The sequence below is a fragment of the Elaeis guineensis genome, chromosome 12 (assembly GCF_000442705.2).
Source record: "Elaeis guineensis isolate ETL-2024a chromosome 12, EG11, whole genome shotgun sequence".
NCBI classification, from domain to species: Eukaryota; Viridiplantae; Streptophyta; class Magnoliopsida; order Arecales; family Arecaceae; genus Elaeis; species Elaeis guineensis.
Genome location: NC_026004.2, coordinates 24,519,977 through 24,542,496, shown reverse-complemented (window position 1 = coordinate 24,542,496; position 22,520 = coordinate 24,519,977). Strand labels below are relative to the sequence as shown.

At 39.1% G+C, this 22,520-nt stretch overlaps 1 protein-coding gene across 2 annotated transcripts; it reads right to left on the bottom strand.

Annotated features, from left to right (window-relative positions):
- Positions 1-2,149: 2,149 nt before the first annotated feature.
- On the bottom strand, positions 2,150-21,541 carry LOC105054645 (eukaryotic translation initiation factor 4G). 2 transcript variants are annotated; one of them, XM_073246358.1, is made up of 11 exons: positions 21,406-21,541; positions 20,962-21,190; positions 20,691-20,833; positions 20,372-20,515; positions 20,085-20,152; positions 19,915-19,971; positions 17,552-18,877; positions 14,091-17,425; positions 2,759-2,953; positions 2,313-2,665; positions 2,150-2,206 (listed from the first exon to the last, which is right to left on the bottom strand). In XM_073246358.1, exons 2-10 carry the CDS (start codon positions 21,162-21,164, stop codon positions 2,335-2,337), a joined length of 5,802 nt encoding a protein of 1,933 aa, XP_073102459.1. In that variant the 5' UTR covers positions 21,165-21,190; positions 21,406-21,541; the 3' UTR covers positions 2,150-2,206; positions 2,313-2,334. The 2 variants fall into 2 exon arrangements, with proteins under 2 accessions (XP_073102459.1, XP_010934515.1); XM_010936213.4 differs by having other exon boundaries at positions 2,150-2,665.
- Positions 21,542-22,520: the final 979 nt, after the last annotated feature.

The following is a 22,520-nucleotide window of genomic DNA, read 5'->3' as shown; positions in this document are numbered from 1 at the left end:
CTGAGCAAGTGTGTAGAATCACCAAAGTGCCAGAGTTCCCCCTCCGAACAATAAAAATGGTAAAAAGAAAGTTACCGTGGCCCTATTATAGAATCCCAGAATGGCTCCGATCTACTGACGATTTACCTCCCCCGACCAATATTCGATAAGTGTCACCTGATGATTGGTCAAAGCAGAGTTTCCATGGATCCGAGGATCCTCCAAGATATGCAATCAATCAACTCCTAATTCTCTTTTCTCATCGTTCTCTATCTCTTGACTTGAGCGTCGGAGGATCTACACCAGAGCCACCCCCGGTGTAGACTTGTTTTGCAGATGTTCGGACAAAGTTTCAGTAGTGGATACACCACGACCACATCTACCTCGATGACTGATCTTAGATGGAGAAATCGGCAGCAACAGATGTAAGTGTAAATTTTACAAACTACTTAATGTAAGTAAACTAAATGAAAAATCGACAATTTTGGTAATTATTATATCATATAATTCTTAAATTATTTAAGTATTATTGAATTACATACAAATTTTATAATTTATTCAAAATTACCATTGACTAATTTAAAAAATGTACTACAAATTAACAATATCATATATTACTACTAGAGATGATTTTTTTTATTGTTATTTATCATTTTGGCATCTTCTGTGCTGATTTTATATAAATAAATCTATAAATATTTTAGAATGCTTACATTTTTTTAAAAATTTCATTATTTTTCTAATTTTACCATATCCCAACTTCTTTCTAAGTTTTTATTTTTTTTTTCAAACTTAAAGTCATTATATCCAACCAAATGGTTTCCTAGCACGTGCAACTTCTTTCTAAGCTTTTATTTTTTTTTCAAACTTAAAGTCATTATATCCAACCAAATGGTTTCCTAGCACGTGTGACAGATACCATCATGTGGGCATACGCCGTCCCAACTAAGATGGTCAAGGTGCCCTACAAACTGATGATGCATCAGAATACCTAAACAAAGCCATGGCTAGTACTCAATAGTCCTTAATCTTACGATTGCATTTGATGTATTACCAGACAGTGATAATCTGGATTATCTGCAATCTGAATAAATTATCAATAATATTGATTACTATATTTAGTATACAAATAATATTATAAAAAAAATACTAAAAATCTTGATTAACATATTTAGTATGACAATCAGATTACTAATAATGTAACATCAAATTCTCAAAATATCCTAAAATTAAATTATTAATTTCATATTTTTAAACCAATTATTTTATTTTTTTAATGATAAAAATTATTATATGAAAAAAAATTATTATTTTTAATACTTATTATTATTTTTATTATTTTTATAAAAATTATTATTTTTAAACTATTTTTTTATTTTTTCTCTTCTCCTCCCGCACACCATGCCCCAACCCCCCTCCCCCCTGACTGCCCTGCCCACCGCACCTCAACCCCTTGACCGCTCGTCGCGCTGCCACCCCTCTCCGACCCTCTGACCGCCCGCAATGCCTTGGCCACCACACCCCGATCGTCCGTCGCACTGCCACCTCTCCCCGACCGTCGATACTGCCCTGGCCATCGCACCCCGACCACCCCCCCCCCCCACCGCCCGTTGCGCTGCCACCCCTCCCCGCCCCCCCCCCCCCCCCCCCCCGACCACCTATATTGCCCTGGCCACCACCCCCAACCCCTCGACCACCCACACTGCCTTGGCCACCGTCCCCTACCTCCCGACCGCCCATCACACTACCTTTGACGAGGGCCATGAAGGTGGCGTAGGAGGCGGCAGAGGCCGCCGGAGGAGTTAGGGGGGAGGCACAGGTTGGGAAGAAAGCATGGATGACATCACGTGGAGAGGAGAGGAGGAAGATAGTTTTATTAAAAAATTTTATTATAAAATTTTATTACAAAATTATCTCATAAGAGATAATCTGGATAACCATCCCTTTCCTTGATAATCAAAATTATCTCATAAAAAATAATTTAAATTATCTGATAATCTGAATTACCAACAAAAAAAAATGTACCAAATATAATAATTTAGTGAGATCCTTTTAAATTGCCAGCAATCTAGATAGATTCCATTTGAAATAAATTGCCAGCTACCAAACACAATCTAAGGGCCTTCCAATTTTAGACAAAAGGGCTAGGTTGAATGGCTGCTCTATCCAATGCTGGCCAATAAGCTGCTCCATTGATGCTTTCTTTCCAATATTGAAGATAAGAATTCTACGAAGACATTGCAAAATTTTAAAGTATATATAAAACAATTAAAAAAAAAACTTTTACAGGAGAAGCAATCCGAGAGGAAGAGACCTATACATGGTAAGCTCACCAAAAACAAAGAATCCTCAACTCTAAAGAAATGCATCCAATTTCTTTGCCTTGATTGGATGCGGTGGTCTGAAATCGTCCAGCCGAAGATTGGAGATGGCACGTATCTCATTCAAGACAGATTCCCCTTTCTCCATTTTGATCACCTCCAAAGTGCTTCCAAGGACCTCGGATGCAAGCCCCAGTTCTAATAAACGCCCAGGCTCTTCCCCCCCATGCTGAAGTAGTTCTCCCATCTCTCTGAGCGGAACCACATTTTCCAATATAACTTTAGCAAACATGCGGCCGAGAAACTCTGCTGCTCTTGGAGCATCATTTGCAGCATCCTCCAGTGAGGCGAGAACAGATTCAAACCTAGCAAAAAAGTGAAAAAAGCCTATAAGATTTAATTTCGAGTCAAATATTGCTTTTGTATTATTATTGGGTTCTAATAACTAGCGTTCGTACCCCTGGATGAGTTGTACTTGATTAAGCAAACTATCTCGAGACTTGCAAAGGTTCACAAGGAGTGTAGCCAAGATATCCCTCTCCTTGTCTTTCCGCTCAAAGGAATCTGTGACCCACAGCGATATCATGGCAGGATAAAAGTTTGGACAATTCAGCTCCTTGATGCACAGAGATACCTCCTCCTCGTCTCTGGCACTGGTGAGAAGAAAAACAGCAATCAAACTACAATCAAGATAAAACATTTGGAAATAGATTGTGAGAAAAATACAAGGAACACTGCAACTCAACATGCATGGCAATCAATAGACCAGGAACTCAAGGACCGTAAACCAGAGCACAAGGTCATGAGAAGTTAAAATTCATTTTAGAATATGAACAATGAAGCTACTCAAGCATGTTTAAACAAAAATGATACAGCTCTCAGCCTCCCACCCAGCCCTCGACACAGCCCCAATTGTTCAAGGTCATGTCACCAACATTGGGTGTGCATAGACTACAATTTCAGCATCCAATGAAACCATAGAAGGAAAAAGTATACTGCTGCATCATTCATTCCAGAAGAACATTATATCCAACACAAAAGCACAAACTTGCTTCCAGTTAGCCAGTGGCAGTTGCAGCACCAGAAAAGTGTATCTCAATATCTATGTCAATTACTGGTTTGCCTATAGTCATTACAATTTTCTCACCAGAAAAATGAAAGGTTCGATTGTATATTGGATTTATGAACTGAAATGTCTCAGTGATCAATGTAAAACATCCAAAGCTGACCCTTTCTAACAGTCAACTCAATGTCCAATGTACATTGGTAATAACAGAATAAGAGCGCTTGGGCTGAAATAGGATGATTGGACCAAATGACACCAGAAAGCAAATGCCTCAAGCGAAAATAGTACCAAGAACCATCTAGAGCAATTAAATTACAAGTCCCCAAAGCAGCAAATGAAGAATACCAAGGAAAAAGACTGGTGGTGCGGCAACTGCAGATTGGAAAGGAAGAATGAGGACCTAGGGACCCGCAAGAGAAGGTGAATGAATGGAATGACTGCATGAGCCACAAAAACCAACATCTCAAGTCAAAGAAGAATCAAGCATTAAGCTTTCTAAGGTATTCAAGTGTCAGACACAAGGGAGCTATTATGACACCAAGGTGTGGCCTATCAATTACGAAGGTTAATAGGAAACTGATTTAGATATTGACTAAACACAGGAAAACCACAAGAATTCAAAAATTATATCACTTAGTGGTGAAGGGTCAAGGATTGTTACAATATACCGCAAAAAACAAAAGAAAAGAAAAAAGAAGCATTACAAACTGGAAGGTTCCTAAAAACAAAATCAATCGAAAAGGTTAGAAAAGGGAAGAAATAAGTTAAGAAACAGCAGAGACTGAAACAATGTAGAAATAAGTTAAGAAACAGCAAAGAAACACTGAACAAGCATAAAGAATGCTAAGTTGTGGGTCACAACCCTGAGGAGCTAGGGTTTGACCGGGTCTTTCATATTCATAAAAAGTCCCCCACCCCCCCCCCCCAAAAAAAAAAAAAACAAAAGAAAATAAAACAAAACACACACACACACACACAAAAAAAAAGAAAACCCACAAAATAAAGAATAAAAATAAAATTTAGAGTGGGTAACTTGAGGGACCCTGGCAAAATGCATAATCAGACAGATGAAAAGAAGAGCAGCTGAACCTTCTTGATCAAATGAATTATGTTGGGATCAGCAGGTTCAAGTGCCAGCCAAATAATGGTGCCTAACAACATCAAAGATCACCACAAGATCTTTTTTTTGTTAAAATGTAAAACCAAAGTTAAGAAGATCTAGAGAAATCTTTTGGTTGTAATCAGAGTTGCACTAAACATGAAGAAAGAGCATCCAATTTGAGGTTGGCAACTAAAATTAGGATTGTCAAAAGAACAAGCTATTTGCGAGCAGCTTGTTTTCAACTTGAAATCCAGCTAAAATAGGCCTGCTCGACTAGTAAACAAGTTGAACAAAAGCAGGCACGTGTGCGCACACATGCACACACACACACCAAAAAAAAAAAAAAACACAAAATAAAAATAAAATTTAGAGTAGGTAACTTGAGGACCCTAGCAAAATGCCTAATCAGACAGACGAAAAGAAGAGCAGCTGAACCTTCTTGATCAAATGGATAATGTTGGGATCAGCAGGTTCAAGTGCCAGCCAAATAATGGTGCCTAACAACATCAAAGATCACCACAAGATTTTTCTTTTTTTTTTAATGCAAAACCAAAGTTAAGAAGATCTAGACAAATCTTTTGGTCGTAATCAGAGTTACACTAAACATGAAGACAGAGCATCCAATTTGAGGTTGGCAACTAAAATTAGGATTGTCAAAAGAACAAGCTATTTGCGAGCAGCTTGTATTCAACTTGAAATTCAGCTAAAATAGGCTTGCTCGACTAGTAAACAAGTTGAACAAAAGCAGGTATTTAAGCATAAAAAAATAAACAAGCCAAATGTGAGTTAGACTCAGCTTGCTTGTTAACTTGGCAATATAAATAAATAAATAAATATTACATTAGTATTGAGCATATGCAATGTTGTTTGAATGACTGTGTATATCTACTCACCCAAAAAAAAAATGATCTACATAAATTAAATACTGAATGTTATTTGATGTTGTTAAGTGCACTCCCAATTTCGGGAGATGCACTTCTTGTATCTCTCCTCAAGTGTGTGAGGTAAAAGATAATTTTTGGATGAGTGTTGTTATAACTATAGAGTATGGACCAGTGAACACATCCATAGCCAGCCAGGGCAAACAAAACTTTTAAAGAGACATGGCATTTGCCATTTGATTGCATTCAAATGGCTTAGCTTCTTATCTTCAAAGGTTGGCCTGGTTCCCAAGCAATCTCACTGGCAAGGTGTTGCAAGCCACATTTCAACTTTGCTTTTCCTCTCATCATCAAAAAATCCTTTATCTTCTTTGATGACCCCAAACATCCTCTCAAGCTCGATGACCCCAAACCTTGAGATCAAGGTTCCTGAGTCGCCTCCCTTTATCTTGTTCTTCCTCAATAACCTGCAGCAACATGTGGGGCGAGGTCATTCTTTTTCTTTTCCCCCTTCCCAATACCAGACCATCGACAAAAATGGCAAAGTGGCCGGACTCAACAACAAGAGAAGTAGAGGACTGGATTTTTCACTCTCCAATTTTCATAGAGGAAGCAGAGATTCGGATGTTAATTGTGGTATTCTAGGCTAAAACACTCCTTTACCAACATAATAGTGGCATCATCTTCTTTCTTCCCCTTCTCTCAGCCACATAAGAACCCACTCGAGCTAGCTCAAGCTCAGCTCAATAATAGATGAGCCAAGTTTGAGCCAGTCCATCCTATCCTATCTCGAGATGAGCTCCAGCTGGCCTAATAAACATTTTGGGCCAAGTTCAAGTTAGTGGCTTGCTCATGTTCAGTTTCATTTGCATCCCCAAACACAATTCACTTGTCTAAGATTTAGTATTTAGATCAGCCTACTTCAGCAACAGTTCAACAATTAAGTTCCATGATAATAGACCTTCAGAAACAGCAAGACATCACTAGACTTTGACAACTTTCCATCAATCAGCTATCAAGCATGGACACATTCCCACACACAAGCACATACATGCATTTTTGTCAAAGTCTTCCAATCCCCCACAATCATTTTAAGTGTTTCAAAAATACTTGAAGTCTAAAAAAAAACCAAGGAGAGGACACAGTTTGATCCAGCACAGGCCCTTCCTTCTGTACAGGCTTCCGGACACACAATTTGGAGAAAAGGAGCATGTTGGACCACCTCTTCTGCTTGGATGCTCAGTCAGGAGGTCCAGAGCTTGCAATTGTCGAGGATTCATGATGCAACATTTAAAAATGAAGCTTGAGATAAGTACCAAGACACTAAATCCTCACAAGCATGGGCCCCATTCCATGCAATCACCACCTTTGGCGCTCACAAACGTCAACCAAGCCCTTGTCCTCACCACCTCTCAACCAAGTAAGGCCGCTGTCCCTTCCACCCACCCAACCCCTCTTGCCTCATCAGCCACCAGAGGCCCATCACCACTACCCCACCCTTCAGCTATCGAAGCCCCAGCACTACTCAGTCTCCTCCTAGAAGCAATGAAGAGAATGGATGGGAATATTGATAAGGACTTAAAAATATGGAAAGAACCATGTTTGCGCATATATCTTGAATTGTTGATAGTTTGTGCCTAGAATTCTCTACCTCATAAAAGTTTTATTGGCTTCTTAAAAAAGGATGAAAGAAGTTACAAATTTTGCTTTATAATGTTCTTTATTTATGTAATCTCTATTTTTGGCATATAACCTCTATTAGCACAAGCTCCATTTCCTCGCCTAATCCACATACATGCTAGGATTACTAAAACAATTTTCACTCCCAGGATATCAAGTCTCATCCGTGGATGAAAATCTGGATTCTATCTCTTGGGGTATATACCCCAAGCACCAAAACTAGCCCATATATATAATCATTAAAATAAGGAAATCATTTGCATGCACTACCATTGGATCAGGCGCCATGGAAAAAAATAATGTGTACTGTTGATTGTGAAATAGAAATCAACAATTTAATAGAAGTTGAGTTAGAGAAAAAAATATTTTATACTAAAGTTTAGCTGACCATAGGACGAGCACATAAAATAGCATGACAAGAAGATCCTGATTAGGATGAACGCTGCAAAACCATAAATGACTCACGATCAAAGATTTTACAATCCACAATCTCATGATCCGGATAAAAGAAAAGCACTAAATGATCTCGATCTAGTTCTCAGATTGGGGTCTATTAGGACCATAATTATGCAGCATAGAATCTCTTGGATCATAAGATCCAACTTGATTGTAATACATATTAAATCATATGGAGGTCCATTTAATATAATTTAGATGCTTTGGTTTGTAGAATTACTTATTTATCTTTAATAAGTTCAAGATGTAAAATCGGCAAGCTCATTGGGGTGTTAGACTTCGACAAGGAACAGAAGACTTAAGTTCATGAAATTAAGATCAAGAACCAAAAAAAATTATAGTTTCACAACCATTTCTTAAAGTGTCATTTTCTGAGTAGATTCTACCAAAATGAATAATTCAATTGGTAGGTTGCATAGAAATACCTTGAATAACTCTAACATGAGATTCAAGGTTGAAACTAGACATCTTATATGTATGTCCTTGTAATCTCCATCCATCTTCATCTGCTTTATAGCTGACTTATTTTCCAGTTTTCATGTTTCTTTTATAATTTCAGTATTTTTAAATAAATCAAAAATAAAATCTTACAATTTGCAATTCGATGCACAACTCGATCCAATCTAACATGTTCCATGATTTTTGACTCAATCCCAATTCCGACAGAATAGATACAATGAAGACCAGTCTTTGAGGAAAAGTAGTTGACCCTAGGGATGTCCAGGCCTATATCAGATACAACAGCAATTCTATTTCTAGGTGATAAGAACAGTGGTTGACTTTCTATACTAGTAGACACATGGGCTTAGGTTGTAGCAAGAAACCCTTAATGGAGGAACTTCATGTTCAAACTTTGAATTACATTCTCAAGCTGAGTTAACAAATAGGTCATACGTGTAGATATAATTTGGCAAGCTTAAGTTGTGGGAGCTTGATGGGCAGAGGATGAAGAGTAGAAATAATTTGGCATGCTTTAAAGTTTTGGGAGCTTGATAGGCCATGATCAAAATGTCATAGGTGAAGAAATTTTAAATAATTTGACATGCTTTAAAGTTTTGGGAGCTTGATAGGCCATGATCAAAATGTAATAGGTGAACAAATTTTAAAATGAGCTAAGACTCATCGGCAAGAGGGTTGTATCATGCATGGCCCTTGAGGGATGTAGTCTGCATAGCCAGTTTTACCTTAGATACATCATGAATAAATGATTGTGGGCTTGTAAGGTTCTCATCTATTCTCACAAATTATTTGCTTAATTGTGATTTATTTCAACAGGTGATGGTCCAAAAGACAGCAAGTGGTGTGCTCTGCAACAGAACTTCAATTTTGATGATCATCATGAGAAGAAATTTTTCTCAAAGGAGCCTTGATATGTATAAGGACAGCAGAAACGAGGTTGAATAATTTTTTTGGTGATAGAAGTGTCTATAGGGCAGGCCTGGTGGGCAAGCTAATCATTCAGAGCCCTGAACCAAAAAGATCATGGGGCTTCAAGTCAGCAACTAGACTTGCAGTTCAGGCTTGGTATAAATAATTATGACTGAAATCAATCAGGCCAGGATTCAGCTTTGAAACAATATGTCAGCCCAACTCCAAGTCTAGCAGAGACCAACAAAATTATTTTACATGAATAGGATTTTGAACTAGCTAATGCAATTGGATGGACCAATGCCTACCAGTCCTAGTTATCAATGGTTTCGGGTAGGCTTAGATTTATTTCATCTTAAAACTTTATGTTTTAGTTTTCTGCTGCTTTTTATGAGACTTTAAGGTTTTATCCTATGCTAGGTCTCGAAAAGTTTCAGCAGTCTTGTATTCAACGATTGAGATAAAACTTCAGCACAGTTATCACCTACAAGTTGGATGATCCTGAGTTGTCTAAGTCCACAATGACCCACCCCAATCATCAAAAAGAGGACAAGCCAACTTAATGGGGACCAATATCTCATGAGAAGAAGGTTTAGGAAGTCATGTGCCCCTTCATCTTGTACACAGGACACAGGGATGCTTAGTACCTCTTAGGTGCAGGAAGAGGAGAGGAAAATTAGAAAGAATAGGAAATGAAAGAAAAGAAGAAGGAATGAGAAAGAGAGGAAAGAAGGAAAAATAAGAAAGAAGAGGGGAATACGATGCCTAAGCTGTCTATCCACCTTCCTGCTTCTATTTTGGACTTCCATATATTTCCATCTTCTAGAATTTGGATCATATACAAGTCCTGGTGTCTCCAAGATCTAGTTTAGGTCCTTTCCTAAAGCATAAAAAGAGGGATGCAGCATAACAAAGTTTTGATGAATAAAAGAAAATAGTTATTCTAGATTTTTCTTCCGTTTCCTTTGGGCACAAAAATTAAAATGGATCATAAGATGACTAGATATAATTCGATGCTAGACTATATCAGACTGTACAAAGTATGCCAACTTGTACTGATAGGGAAATACTTAGTACCCCTCCTTCAAGTGTCGGTACCAGAACCGGACAGGACTGTCATTGTATCAGTTGTGTACCAACACAGGTACTGAAACTATTACTCCAGAGTCCAGAGTGCTGTGATGTTCCCACTGGCTTTTTTTTCTTCAGCAAGAAAGATAGTGAAGGAAATATGATCCCAAAGAATACCCAGATCTTATCACCAAATCAAATTGGCCACTCCAGTGGATTTAATATTTAAATTAGATCTACATTGGCGGTCCTATCTCTTGCCATATGAAAGTCATAGGAGCTCTAGCTTTAAGAGCATGACTCGTAGCCTCTATCCATGATTTGCTGTACCACCCAGGGCATATCATACCATAATAGTACCGTATCAGTACAGTATCTTATAATGTACTGACACTCTCATACCGTACTGAACCATATACCAACATGGAACCCATACGGGTCCAGCACCTTGACGTCGAATCTTGCTCTATCATCAAATTCACAGCCAAAGTGCGGTTCCTCCACTGGCATTCGTGGGAAGCTTACCAAAATTAGTGGCTAGCATGTGCATCTCATCACATCTGGACCAATTTTTGATTTCACTATGAAACAAAAGGTTCCAACTAGTCTCTTTTTTCGAAAAAAAAAATCATAACTAGACCACCTTTTTATTGAATACCAAGCATATGTGATCTCTTTCCATTCATCCCAAGAAACTAAAGTTTCTGAAGTATGACAAGGCAGGTGGAGAGATTCCAGGAGTTTGTTGAGGAAGCAAAGGCACTTGTTTCCAAAACGGAGCAGAAACAAATTTGATACATAATGGTTTATTCTGCTTGTCTACCTGAGCTTTGGCATATTCAAAATTCCTTTATAACAGAATTTCTTTAAGAGAGTAACTTATACCATAAGGGCCGATGCAAAATAATGTAAGTTTGCAGCGGGTGTCTTAGACATCAGTTCTTCTACAATAGGGGTTTTTAAGGACTTTGATTTAACTGTCTCAACAAGATGCACTCATTAATTACATGTTCAAAATTTAGCAAAATTCTAATGCAGAAACAGCAGAATGAGAAAAAGAGATGCCTAGTCCCAGTCTAACAAGAAAAAAGTTGAACTAAATCAGAAATAGGATTTAGGATTTAGACATAAAACTACCCATTTATTTGACACAAATTAAGCAAGATGAATTGAGATACAGAGTAAGTTTGAATTTTGTAACTTTGAGTTAGAACACACTGTATGCAATCTCAATGAGTTGCACCTACTCGAACTCAAATTTTAGATATGGGTCAAGTTGGTGATAACTCAGACTAAATTTGGATTTAGCTAATCCAATTGCACCTTCAATGACCAGGCTTTAGAATAAGATATACTTGTTATTTCTAGGAAGTAGATTAGCTAATTCATTTCAAGCCTGGCAAAGTTGCAAGTTGGATTTATTCAGTATAAGTACACGCTCGTTAAGTCTTACAGCTAAAGTGAATTGATGAACAAGCTATAGACGGAACTTGGTGGAGCCTCTGGAACTCATATTCAGAACCTTGAAGTTCAGTCTATGTTGTAAAGTGAGATTGGGACTATCACCACTTCTTGGAGAGAAACAAATATATTGTTGTCACTGCCTTCTTTCTAGAGTTGTCTCTATGCTTAATGAGTGGAGTGCTTAGAGAGTTACTGAGTGGACCACTCTTAGAGACTAAGAGAGACGAACTCCAAATAGTTGTAACAGAGTTATGAAATAAGAATCCATGAGCCACCTTATAACTCCAGCTGGTCAACATCCATAACCGATCTAGGTTAGCACAGCTGCCTGGACTAATCAACCAGCAGATGTTTAGTGATGAATTTTTGTGAACCTAAGGCAACTCTAGACCCACAGGTGATCACTGAAGTGGGAGCTAAATTGAACCAAAAATTTTAGATTGCACCTTCCAGTGACTGAGGAAGGGCCTGCCAACCACACAGAAATGACTGATTTGACCCTTTACACATACAAATGCATACTATAAGCATCAGAAGAGGTGTAAGCCTAAACCACTCAAAGTGGCTAGAGACAATTACTTAGGTTGGGTACAGATGGGGAGGTCAACACTTATATTTCATAATCTGCTAAATCTAACTAGAAACTCCATATTTGAGCATCATCAATCTATTTATGTATGTGAACAAGTGAAGGTGGAAAAGGAAGACAAAGTGCCTGCATTCAGTGGCAATTTAGAGTTAGCGACCAGTAGATCTCTTATTCTCTTTCTATTCTATATGTCCTTTCCCTCTTCCTTCTAATCCTCCTCCCCTCTATCTCATTCCAGTTCCTTTTCCTGTCACAATGACCAGAAACTTTTGCTTCAGTGCACGCGAACAAATTGGGGAGAAAATGTATACTGGGCTCCTTTCAGACCACCATCAAGCCTCCTTCTCCTCCTATCTCACTCTGTCAAAATGTCACCACAACTTGCTGGCTGTGCATTACATCAAAATAAAGCTATCGACCAATGATGCCCACAAATGATTGTCATGTCCACAATGAACTGCCAGAAATGCCTTAAAAAGGATTATCCTTAAGTGATGGAACTGATATTTTTATGGCAACTGTCATAACTAGGGAATGTCTTTTACCTTATTAAGTTACTAATACATTTTACATGGCCTTTAGTGCCGAACATACCAGCATACCAACTCATACCTGTAGGAAGCTGATACACGGTACACCCCTTGTGCTACTTGTTATTTTCAAGAACCAGACCAACAATGCACCATTGGATATCAGTAAGGGTACTGAAAACAAATTTGAAACCCTTGTCATGCTACATTATTTTGAACCTCTTCATTTGAATTTTGACTTTTCCCTAACATTACTACTAAAAATCATTATTTAGGGCTCTAGAATTTCCAAAATACGTAACAAAATATATCTTGCTAATATTTAATCATGTATTTCTGTGTTTGTTTATTCATTGTAATGTCCTCATACCAGTATCCTGTTTTCTCAGAACTGTCATATTGGTATGTTCATATAATGCTAATCCTGATCCAATCATCCCATTCCATTTACATGCTTCATAGAGAGGTGAGGCAGATAAACCAATCCTTGAAGAGTGCATATAGAGCAAAAGACAACCTTCTGATACTCTTAGCTTGCTTTTTATGCACTTACATGTAACTCATTCTTAATTATGTAATGTCCTGAGAATAAGCAACATTAAATGGAATTGTGCAGAATCAAAGGATTACATCTTTTAACAAGTGTAATAGATAATATATTCCAAAAATGTAGTCCATAATAAAATGAATCTGGACAGAATTAACCAATATCAACCAATAAATAATGATTTAAATGATGGAGCAAATAAATGGCTCTAAAAAGTTTGATCTTCTAGTCTGCATGATGACATATTCTAGTCTGAGTTAAAAGACTGAAGCAACAGTTGAATAGCTAGAAAAATTGAATAACTTCTTAAATGTTTAAATGAGTGCTTCTTAAGTGGAGAGGCATTGAAAAGCTGTTCAAAAAGATTGGTAGATGGTCATATAAAAGAATTGTTTAGAAAGAGAGTTATTCTGATGCTGTCAGGTAGAGAATTCTAAACCAAGAACTAAGATAAAAGGTAACAAAAAGGTGAAGAAAAAATAAAGACCACACGCAGATTTATGTCCTCGATAAGTAAAAAAACTGCATTAAGAATAAATGATCATCAATAACTCAAGCCAAAGATAAGACCCTCAACAGATAATTAGCGGAATAGAGGTATAGAACAATCATGATGGCACAATATCACTTTATAAGAAGCATGGAAAGGATGTTCAAGGATGATATAATTCAAAGCATTGCATACAGACCACCAAAATATACATGAACAACAATAAAGACATTTTTAAATATGTAAATATCCCATTCTGAAAAAAAATGACAGGTAAGATGCAAATGGGTGCATTAATAATCCCATAACGATGTGAAATTGTTTATGCAGTCAGACTTTCTACATGGTCATAATCAACTAAATTCCATGTTGATGCTAAACAGGCAGTAAACCTACAACTACCATGTCGCCCTATTATTGTTTAACCTTTGTTTTCGAGTAATTGTTCCCAGTAGACACAATCAATGGTATGAATGCGGCAAGATAGCATATAGATTTTTCAGCAGTAGTCATACAAAAGAAAAATAAATAAGAAAAAGATGTTACCTATAGAATTCCCTTATTGTTGATATTGATTTTTCCCGCAGGACGTCTTCAGACAACTGTTTTATTTCGGAAGGTGCACCTGCACTGCCACTTAAAGATGCCTGCGCATGACCACCAGGGATGATAGTTGCTGCAGATCTATCAAAAGAACGATCTAAAATCTTTTCCCTGCTCCCAAAATAGGTATTACGATTTTGGGAATTCATTGGATCATGTGGTGCTCCAGAGAACCTATCTGGCATATGTTTTGGCATTATTTCTTCTTTTGAGCTGCAAGGTGTCCAATCAGATGACCAACTGTAACCATTTGGACCTGATGGCATCCTACGATGGTCACCAACACAGGGAGAAACATCAGCCAACGAAACATTTGATATCAAAGATTGTCCTCTAACAGACATACCCCTCGCAAGTCCACCTTGTGGGCCAAGGGTAATTGAATCATCATTGTTAGGCCTTTGAGGAAGGGGAACTGAAAATGTTTTACTTCCTAATGGATGTCTATCCTCCAATCGAACATCTTGAGATCCATAACCACGGACCTGAGGTGATAAATTGTGTATATTGCCAACATGGGAGCTTGGAGGAGGTAACATAGTGGATCCTCGCAGACCATAGTCCACAGGTGGTCCTCTTCTTGAGGCTGCACTAATGCCAGAACCACGAGCTGATCTGTTTGCTTGAGCTTGCCGCTCTTGAGCTGCATCTCTGTGCACCTCTTCAATTTTCTTTGGACCTTCAACTTTCCTTCTTTGTTGCCATTTGTTCTTTCTCAAATCAATTGCATCCTTCAACATGAACCTAACCCTGGATGATAGCTTCTGATTTGTTGATAGTTTTGCCATCATGTCAAAATATGCATCCATATGTTCCTTGGCCTTGGGATGGTCTATCATCTCACCAATTGTACTCATCAACTTGCACAAGGCTTCAATATCTTCCTCATCAGGATTCTGGTACTGCCCGAGCAACTTCTTGATGCATTCGTGCATAATTCTCTCTGTTAACATTCTTTTCTTGTACAATTCACCAATTAACCGAATATTTCCAAGCATACGCCTCCGTGCCTTGATCTTTTTCTCCTCTCTTTCCTCCTTAGAGTGTTTAGCCTCACCTTCCTCTTCGGATTTGTTAGCTTCAGCTTCCTCTCTCTCCCCTCTTTCAAATTCCTCCTGGCACTTATTTAGAAGCAACCTTTTAAAGGTAATCTTTTCACTGTCCTCAGTGAAATCAGGTAATTCATTAGCAAGATGATAACAGAAATCAGCGTACATCTCACAGAAAGTTGGCTCCATCAAAGCTTTGTCAAAAATCTGTGAGATTACACCTGTAAGAGTAACAGCATTGTCAATATTAACCTCTTTAACTTGTTGAAAAAGCTTCTCAAAATTCTGAGGTGTCAGTTTGTTCAGTATGGCTTTCAATTGTCTTTGTTTTGCCTCTTCCTTGTCAGTCACTTTACCCACTTCATATCTTTTCTCAGCTCTGTGCATTACTTGTGCAGGCGTTTGAGGAGAAGGTATTAACCCTCTTTGAGTGCCAGAAGAACGCTGCCACCTCTCTGCATCAATAGCATTATGCAGCATCCCTCCCTGAGATGCCAGTCCTTGCACTGGCCCAGAAAGAATGCCGCCCGCAAACTGACTGGATAACTGCCCACGTGGATGTCTTAAAACCCCATGACTTACTCCTAGTCCTGGCTGAAAGTTCATAACAGCTGCTGCATGACCCATTTCTGGCCGAAGATCACGTACAGATGCCAAAGAACTAGATGTTTTAGTCCATTTATCATCATCCACAAAGCCAATCATATGGCGGTCCACCCGCGAAACTCCTGGAGATCTATTTGTGATCCTTCCAGGACTAGGATAGGGTTCACGGTCAACAAGGGAAGCACCAACCGAAACACTCATCAAAGCATCAGCTATATCAGATCTAATCTCAAATCCCACAGGAAGATCTGTATATTGCTCTGAAAATGTTAATAGAAAATCCCTGGAATACTTTCTGCTAGTACTCTCATTTCCATCATCAACCTTATATTTCTCTACTGGACAGACTTGCTGTCCATTCTCTGAAATTTTCAAATTTGGAGTGGAGATATCAGTTGCATCTTCCCAATCATCCACTTCAATTTTACTCTGTCCATCTCCCTCACTCGCAACAACATTCTTATCTGTATCTGAAGCCACAGGTTTTTCAGAATCTACAACTTCAGGACCATCCACACTTTCTGTGGTACTGATAATTTCATGTTTTTCCTCAGGATGCTTGTATGCATTGTAAAGATCTGAAGTTCCTGCGGCATCAGCTTTCGAGAGAATTTCCTTCCTCTTCTTCCTTTTTCCAGAAGGCTTAACCCTGGGAGGATCCAAAGCAGTCCTGTCCTTTGGCCTGGATAACAAAACAGGAACCAGTTCCTCACTAGACAGCTCTGTAACTTTTCCTTCTAGTTTCTCTGTCACCCTATAAGTAAGAGGGGCTGAAACAGAAGCTGTCTGCAGTTGCGAGGCATCACGATCGCTCCAGCCAACATCCTGGCTGTATATTGCTTTGCTTGTTATGGCATCAAGAGAGGAAGGTTTGCTTTCTTCAATGTTTGCTGATGAAAGATGACTAGAAGAAACTGCTTCATCTTTGGTGAAGTCCAAAGACATACTAGATGAGATGTCTAATTCCTCATTTGTCTTATCAACCATCAAGCTTTGCCCCACTGCTTCATTGTAGGAAGCAGTCTGTTGCCTTTCAGCATCATAAGACTCATGGAAAGCCAAACTTTCTGAATTATCTTTTCCAGCCCCATCTTGCTCAGCCAACTCAACTGGTTTTCCACCTTCAACACATTCTGTAAAAACAGATATCAGATGCATTTTAGCATTACCAGTATCTTGAGAGGAATCACTAGATACTCCTGTTTTTCTGAGTTCCTTTTCAGCAAGTGTTTCTTGTTCTTGTTCAACATCTAACAAGATAGAATTGTCCTGACTAAGAGTAGGATATAAATTCTTAGAGACAGTCTCATCCATCTCAAGACCTGTAAAAGTTGATGTCTCAGAATAACCTCTCTCTTTAACCAGAATTCCACTGTCAGCTCTCAAACAAACATCTTGCAGTACTTCCTTCACCAAATTAATCCCAGATGATTCTGAATCAGTAAGGACTGATTTACTTTCAGCATCTTTAGAAGTCCTAATTGCAGTTGAACTACTTTGTTCTAAATGAGGTGAATACGGAGCGGTTGGCATGTCTACCCCTGAAAAATCCTGAAGTTCCTCAGAGTTTCTGGATAATTGCCTCATTGTTCCATCTCTGTATGCAGATTCAGAAGCATCCGTCTGCACCATGTAATCAAGTCCCGAAGTTACAAATAGAAATGCTATTATGCATAACAGCAGCAAAATATATCCTCTACATGAGAAGATGAGAAAAGAAAAGAATAAGAAAAATCTAGAAAATCAGACCTGTTGTGAGTGCTGTGAATGTCTGAGGTCCTTCTTCTTGGGCTTTTTCTGGTTATCCTTCAATAAACTCATTCTTTCGATAGGTTCTTTTATCCTGCCACCAGTTCCTGTCTCAACAGTTCCATACTCCTCATGAGGAACATCTGGAACTGATGAAACTGCAGCCTGTGTCGTTTCTGATGGCTGAGAAGCTGATTTAGACTGCCGAACAGAACATTCTAGACCAACCTTACCATCACTTTGTGGATGAGAAGATGAGGCTTCTCTAGAAGGCTTTAACAATGTAGGTGCTTCAGCATTGCTTGTAGGCGTGCTAACTGTCACTGAAGCAGTTCCAGGTTTATTCCCATAAACTGTAGCTGATGGAGAAGAGACTGGCACAGTTTCCACTTTCATTGGTTCCGTGAGATTGTGCAAAGGAGACCCAGCTTTGCCACCAGGCACGGGCTTAATGACAGATGGATGCATGAATGTAATGCCTTGGCCAATCTGGCCAACTGGATAGCTATATCTTGGGGCATGTGAACCAGAAGGCATCTGGCTGCTTGTCAAAGGAAGAGCAGTTGAGGTAGGGAAGAACATCTGTGCTGTGTTATAAGTATTGGGCTGCAATGGAGGATAATAATGGGAAGGAAATAATGATGGAACAGGTTGAGATTGGGAGGTAACATTGGGAAGGGACCTTTGCTGTGTAAAACCACCATCAGTATATGAATCTGTCCTTTTATCAAGTCTCAGCTCCTCATGGGTCTCTGGGTGAGTTATCTTTACAGTGGTCTTGCGAGGAGCACCAAATTTTCCAGGCTGCTGTTGTGCAAACTGTTGGGAGGCAATACTGATTCCAAGGTTTCCTAACTGAGGAGGAAGTTGGTGACCTGTTTGAGGTGCTAAGCTCAAGCCTTGTCCCTGGTGCATCATCAGCTGAGGCTGCAGAGGATGAGACTGGAGACCATGGAGAAACATTTGCTGTGATACTTGGGGAACATGTCCGATAGGCAATGTCATTGGCATTTGCAGTGAAGTGGCTGCAACACCCTGTGATTGCAGCTGAGGACTGGGACCACCAAATTGCAAGGAGACTTGGGGCTGTTGAAAGGCCATTGGCATAGATATTCCAGCTAGAGGAAGAACAGAAGATTTGGGTAACAGTACAGCAGGTGCAGCTGAAATTCGTGAGTGCATATCCTGCTTTCCCCGGGCAGGAGGTAGAGATTCTCCAATATTAGATTGGTTAACACCACTTGCATCCTTCTTAGGCTGTAGTGGCTGCTGTGGTCCAGAGGGTATAGGCACTTTGGGCACACCCCTGAATGAACCATGGTGAGCCTGCATGATGGAATTCAAAATCTTAAAATAATGACATAACAAACTGAGAAAACTCAATGATGTCAACTAGGATCACAAAGACTTCTATTAGGTATAAATTTGACAATGATCAAGATTTCCTCATGATGGGGACTCAACATTTGGATAATATTACCTATCATGAGCAGAGAATTTATAAATCCGCTTAACATGTACCATAAAATTATAAAGGGCATACAGAAGATGAACAGCATTGGTCCGACCCGTCGGGTATCCGATCTAACCCGATCCGAATGGGGCGGATTTTATCCGACCCGATTAAAATCCGAGGTAGGTATAGGTTTTAGAAAAAAAACCCGAAGCGGGTATGGATGGGGTATGGGTAATAGAATGTCCCACCCCGAACCCAACCCAATATATATATATACACATATATATACCTAAATACCCAACACAACAACCTAGCCATCTAAGCTTCCCGTATTCAGCCGCTCCGCCTCCCCTAAGCTTCCATATACGGCCACTCCAAGCCTCCCACCCGATTGGGACTCTTGAGGATGGAAAAAGCAGAGGAAAAACTGGGAGAAAATGAAGAGAAAACCAAAGAAAACAAAAGAAAAGCGAAAAAAATTAAGAGGTAAGTCCTTTTCCTACGTAGATTGTCTTTTTTTTCTTTTTACTTCTTTTTCTGTTTAATCCGTTTAATTTAATTTGACCTATTTAATAAATGGATTAAATGGGTCGGATCAAGTTACCTATTTAATAAATAGATCGGGTTCAGATTTGAATTTTTGACCCATTTAATAAACAAGTTGGGTTTGGGTTGATGATTTTTTGACCCGACCCGCATTGATCCAATCTGTTTATGACCTGACCCGACCCGATTGCCACCCCTACTGACAAGGCGGGTATGGGTATCGGTCGACCCGACCCATACCCAGCCCATTGCCATCCCTATTCATCCATCGTCAAAGCAAAATTAATCTAGATATCAGTTGACAGCCCCTTTTTTTTCTGTTGAAAAGTAAATTTTAGAAATCCACTATAAATCTACAAACCTGATCCTTCTTCTGCTCATCCAGATTAGGTGGAGCTGAGCTGGTCCGAGGAGGAATCTACAATAATCATAATAAATTTTGCCAAATCAGAAATTGCAAAGGACAGCATGAATAAGAGCCAACACATAAAACATAAAATTTTATTTGAAGCAAAATGCAAGAACAAATACCTGCATTCCATCCACGATACCAGGACTGATAGAACCAAATTGAAGTGTAAATGTCTTGGATCCATCACCTCAAGGGAAGGAAGCAGTAAATCAATAAGGCTATCCAAATAATAAATTAAAAGAATGGTTATCATGCATGAAGATGACCTCCGAAAAAATCATCAGTGGCAGAAAATCAAGCACTAGCTTATAACAGTTAGCACAAAAAGAAAGAAAGACATCTGACATAAACAAGACACTGGCATAAGCATTCAAACAACGAAGTGAACAGATACACAAGAAATTACCTTCGGCCGGAATCACAGGGGCTTCAGGATCTGAAGTTCCTGCAGCGGACTGAGAAATTGGAGGCCTTGGATGGGCTCGTGAGTTTCTTGGAATGGGTGCATCCACAGGTTTTGCAGAACTTGACGATGCTGCATCAGATGATCCTGAACAACATGAAGATGAGCAAATCTAAGGGTATAGCAGTATTTCTTTTTTTGTTTCTTCTTTTTTTTCTTTCTGATCTACAGTTCATGAATAGCCTTCAGCCCAAGAAATCAATGAAAACTGATAAATTTTGATAAAAAATAACAATCATAAAAAAAAAGGAATTAGAACAACCATGCAAGTGTGGTTGGACATGGGCACCATTCTGCACGGCCCGCAGAGCAACGGGAGGAGCAGAGGCAACAACAAAACTCGTCCCAGAACTCGATGAATTCGCCCTGGATGACCCTCCTTGTCCATTTCCAGACTTCTTGAAACTAGAACCCAACAACAAGAAACTAATAAAAACCTGACTTTTGAAAGCCCATTTGCCCAAATCAACAGAGAAGACTGATTTCATCAAGAAAGATGGATCCTGGGACGGCATGGAGGATAAAATCTTTACCTCCGATTTGTCGAGAGCGGCGGGTGGTTCGACGAATAGGAGGGAAAAGAGGAGGAAGAGGAGAGTTGGGGAGAAGGGGCCGAGCCGCCGCCCTTCCCGCCGCCGCCGGAATATCCCCTTTGCTGGCCGAAGCTGCCGGAACGACCGCTCTTCCTTAGCTGCTGGCTCTCGCTCTTCTCTGCCCTGGATTGATTGAAGGACATAAATCCCGCCTTTTCTTTCCTCCCACCTATAGCACCAAAAAAAATCCATCACAACAAAAGTACGGAAAGATCCCGTCAACCGATCAACACCGAACAAAGCCCCAGATTCTGGAACCATCAAAATCGAACAAAGACAAAAAAACACAAAGGTTCCAAATTTATCCAGAAAAAAGACAAACTTCAAGGCATCGGGGAATGCCGGGGGGCCTCGACTTCGAGAGTTTTGAGATCAATCTCTCACCTGAAGCCTGCGAAGAAATCAATTCGCGGATTCGGCAAAAAGTTGGGGTTTCCCCCTCAGAGTGATGGGGAGGGAAACCGGTCGAATAGGCTGGACAGAATCAGGAAGAGACCGAGAGAGAGAGAGAGAGAGAGAGAGTGGGGGAAAAAGACGATTCGAAAGAGTTTTACCTAAGAGGGGGGAGAGAGAGTTATAGATTCAATAAAAGAAAAGGGTCAAAAAGGTTGAAAGAGAGAGAGAGAGCAGTTGCTCTGGGACCCTCTGGGACGGTGCTCCTGGCAAGTTATAAAACAGATTTCTCTTCTAAGGGCTTATTTGGATTGTCTTCTCAAAAAAGGACTTATTTGGATTCGCGGGGTAATCTTCGGATTGTGAACTCGGGAATTTAATTTCGCAATCTCCATTCAGACATTGCATGATAGGCGGTGGCAGGATTCAAATTGTTCTCGCAAGGCACCACAAGTATCCCTATTTCACCGAAGAAACTTGTCGCATCCATTCTACTGTCTATTATTTGTTATATATATTTAAGAATAAATTATGATTTTAATCTCTGAAGTTTAGCATAACTTTTTAAATAATTTCTTAAGTCCAAAAAGATGATTTTTGGCCGTTCTATTTTCTACATCATTTTAGTGTTATCCTTCTTCTGGACTCCAACTCCCTTCTTTTATCCAAAATCCTAGCTGATGATACTTGATGTTTATGCGGCAAAAACAAATGCTTACATGGCAAGAACTATCTAACAAATATGACATGATATGAACTAAATTGATATACTATAGATGACATGATATATTGACAATAGGGTATAATATATGAAAATTTATTTTGAAAATATAATATATAAATAATGACATGATGTATAATGTAGAATTTTTTGCTCAAAATTTTTTAATCATCAACTGTCATATCACCATTACATGTCGTGTCATCACGTATATGTGACGCGATCATCTATATACTATATTATGATCCATGAACCATAAATTATATTTTTGATTATTTAAATTTTATAAATATTTTTATATAGACCTTATAATTTAAAAAAAATCTCTAATTAGATTATTTGACTTTCAAGTGTGATTGAATACAACCCTTCTAGTCCGATGGTA

Bases quoted from the DNA above. Each gene is read 5' to 3' on its own strand.
- LOC105054645 (XM_010936213.4), bottom strand. From the start codon at position 21,164: ATGTCCTTCAATCAATCCAGGGCAGAGAAGAGCGAGAGCCAGCAGCTA. The intron at 20,834-20,961 runs GTAAAGATTTTA...GTTGGGTTCTAG, and splicing joins CCGCTCTCGACAAATCGGAG to TTTCAAGAAGTCTGGAAATG. The intron at 2,954-14,090 runs GTAACATCTTTT...TCTTCTCACCAG, and splicing joins ACAATAAGGGAATTCTATAG to TGCCAGAGACGAGGAGGAGG.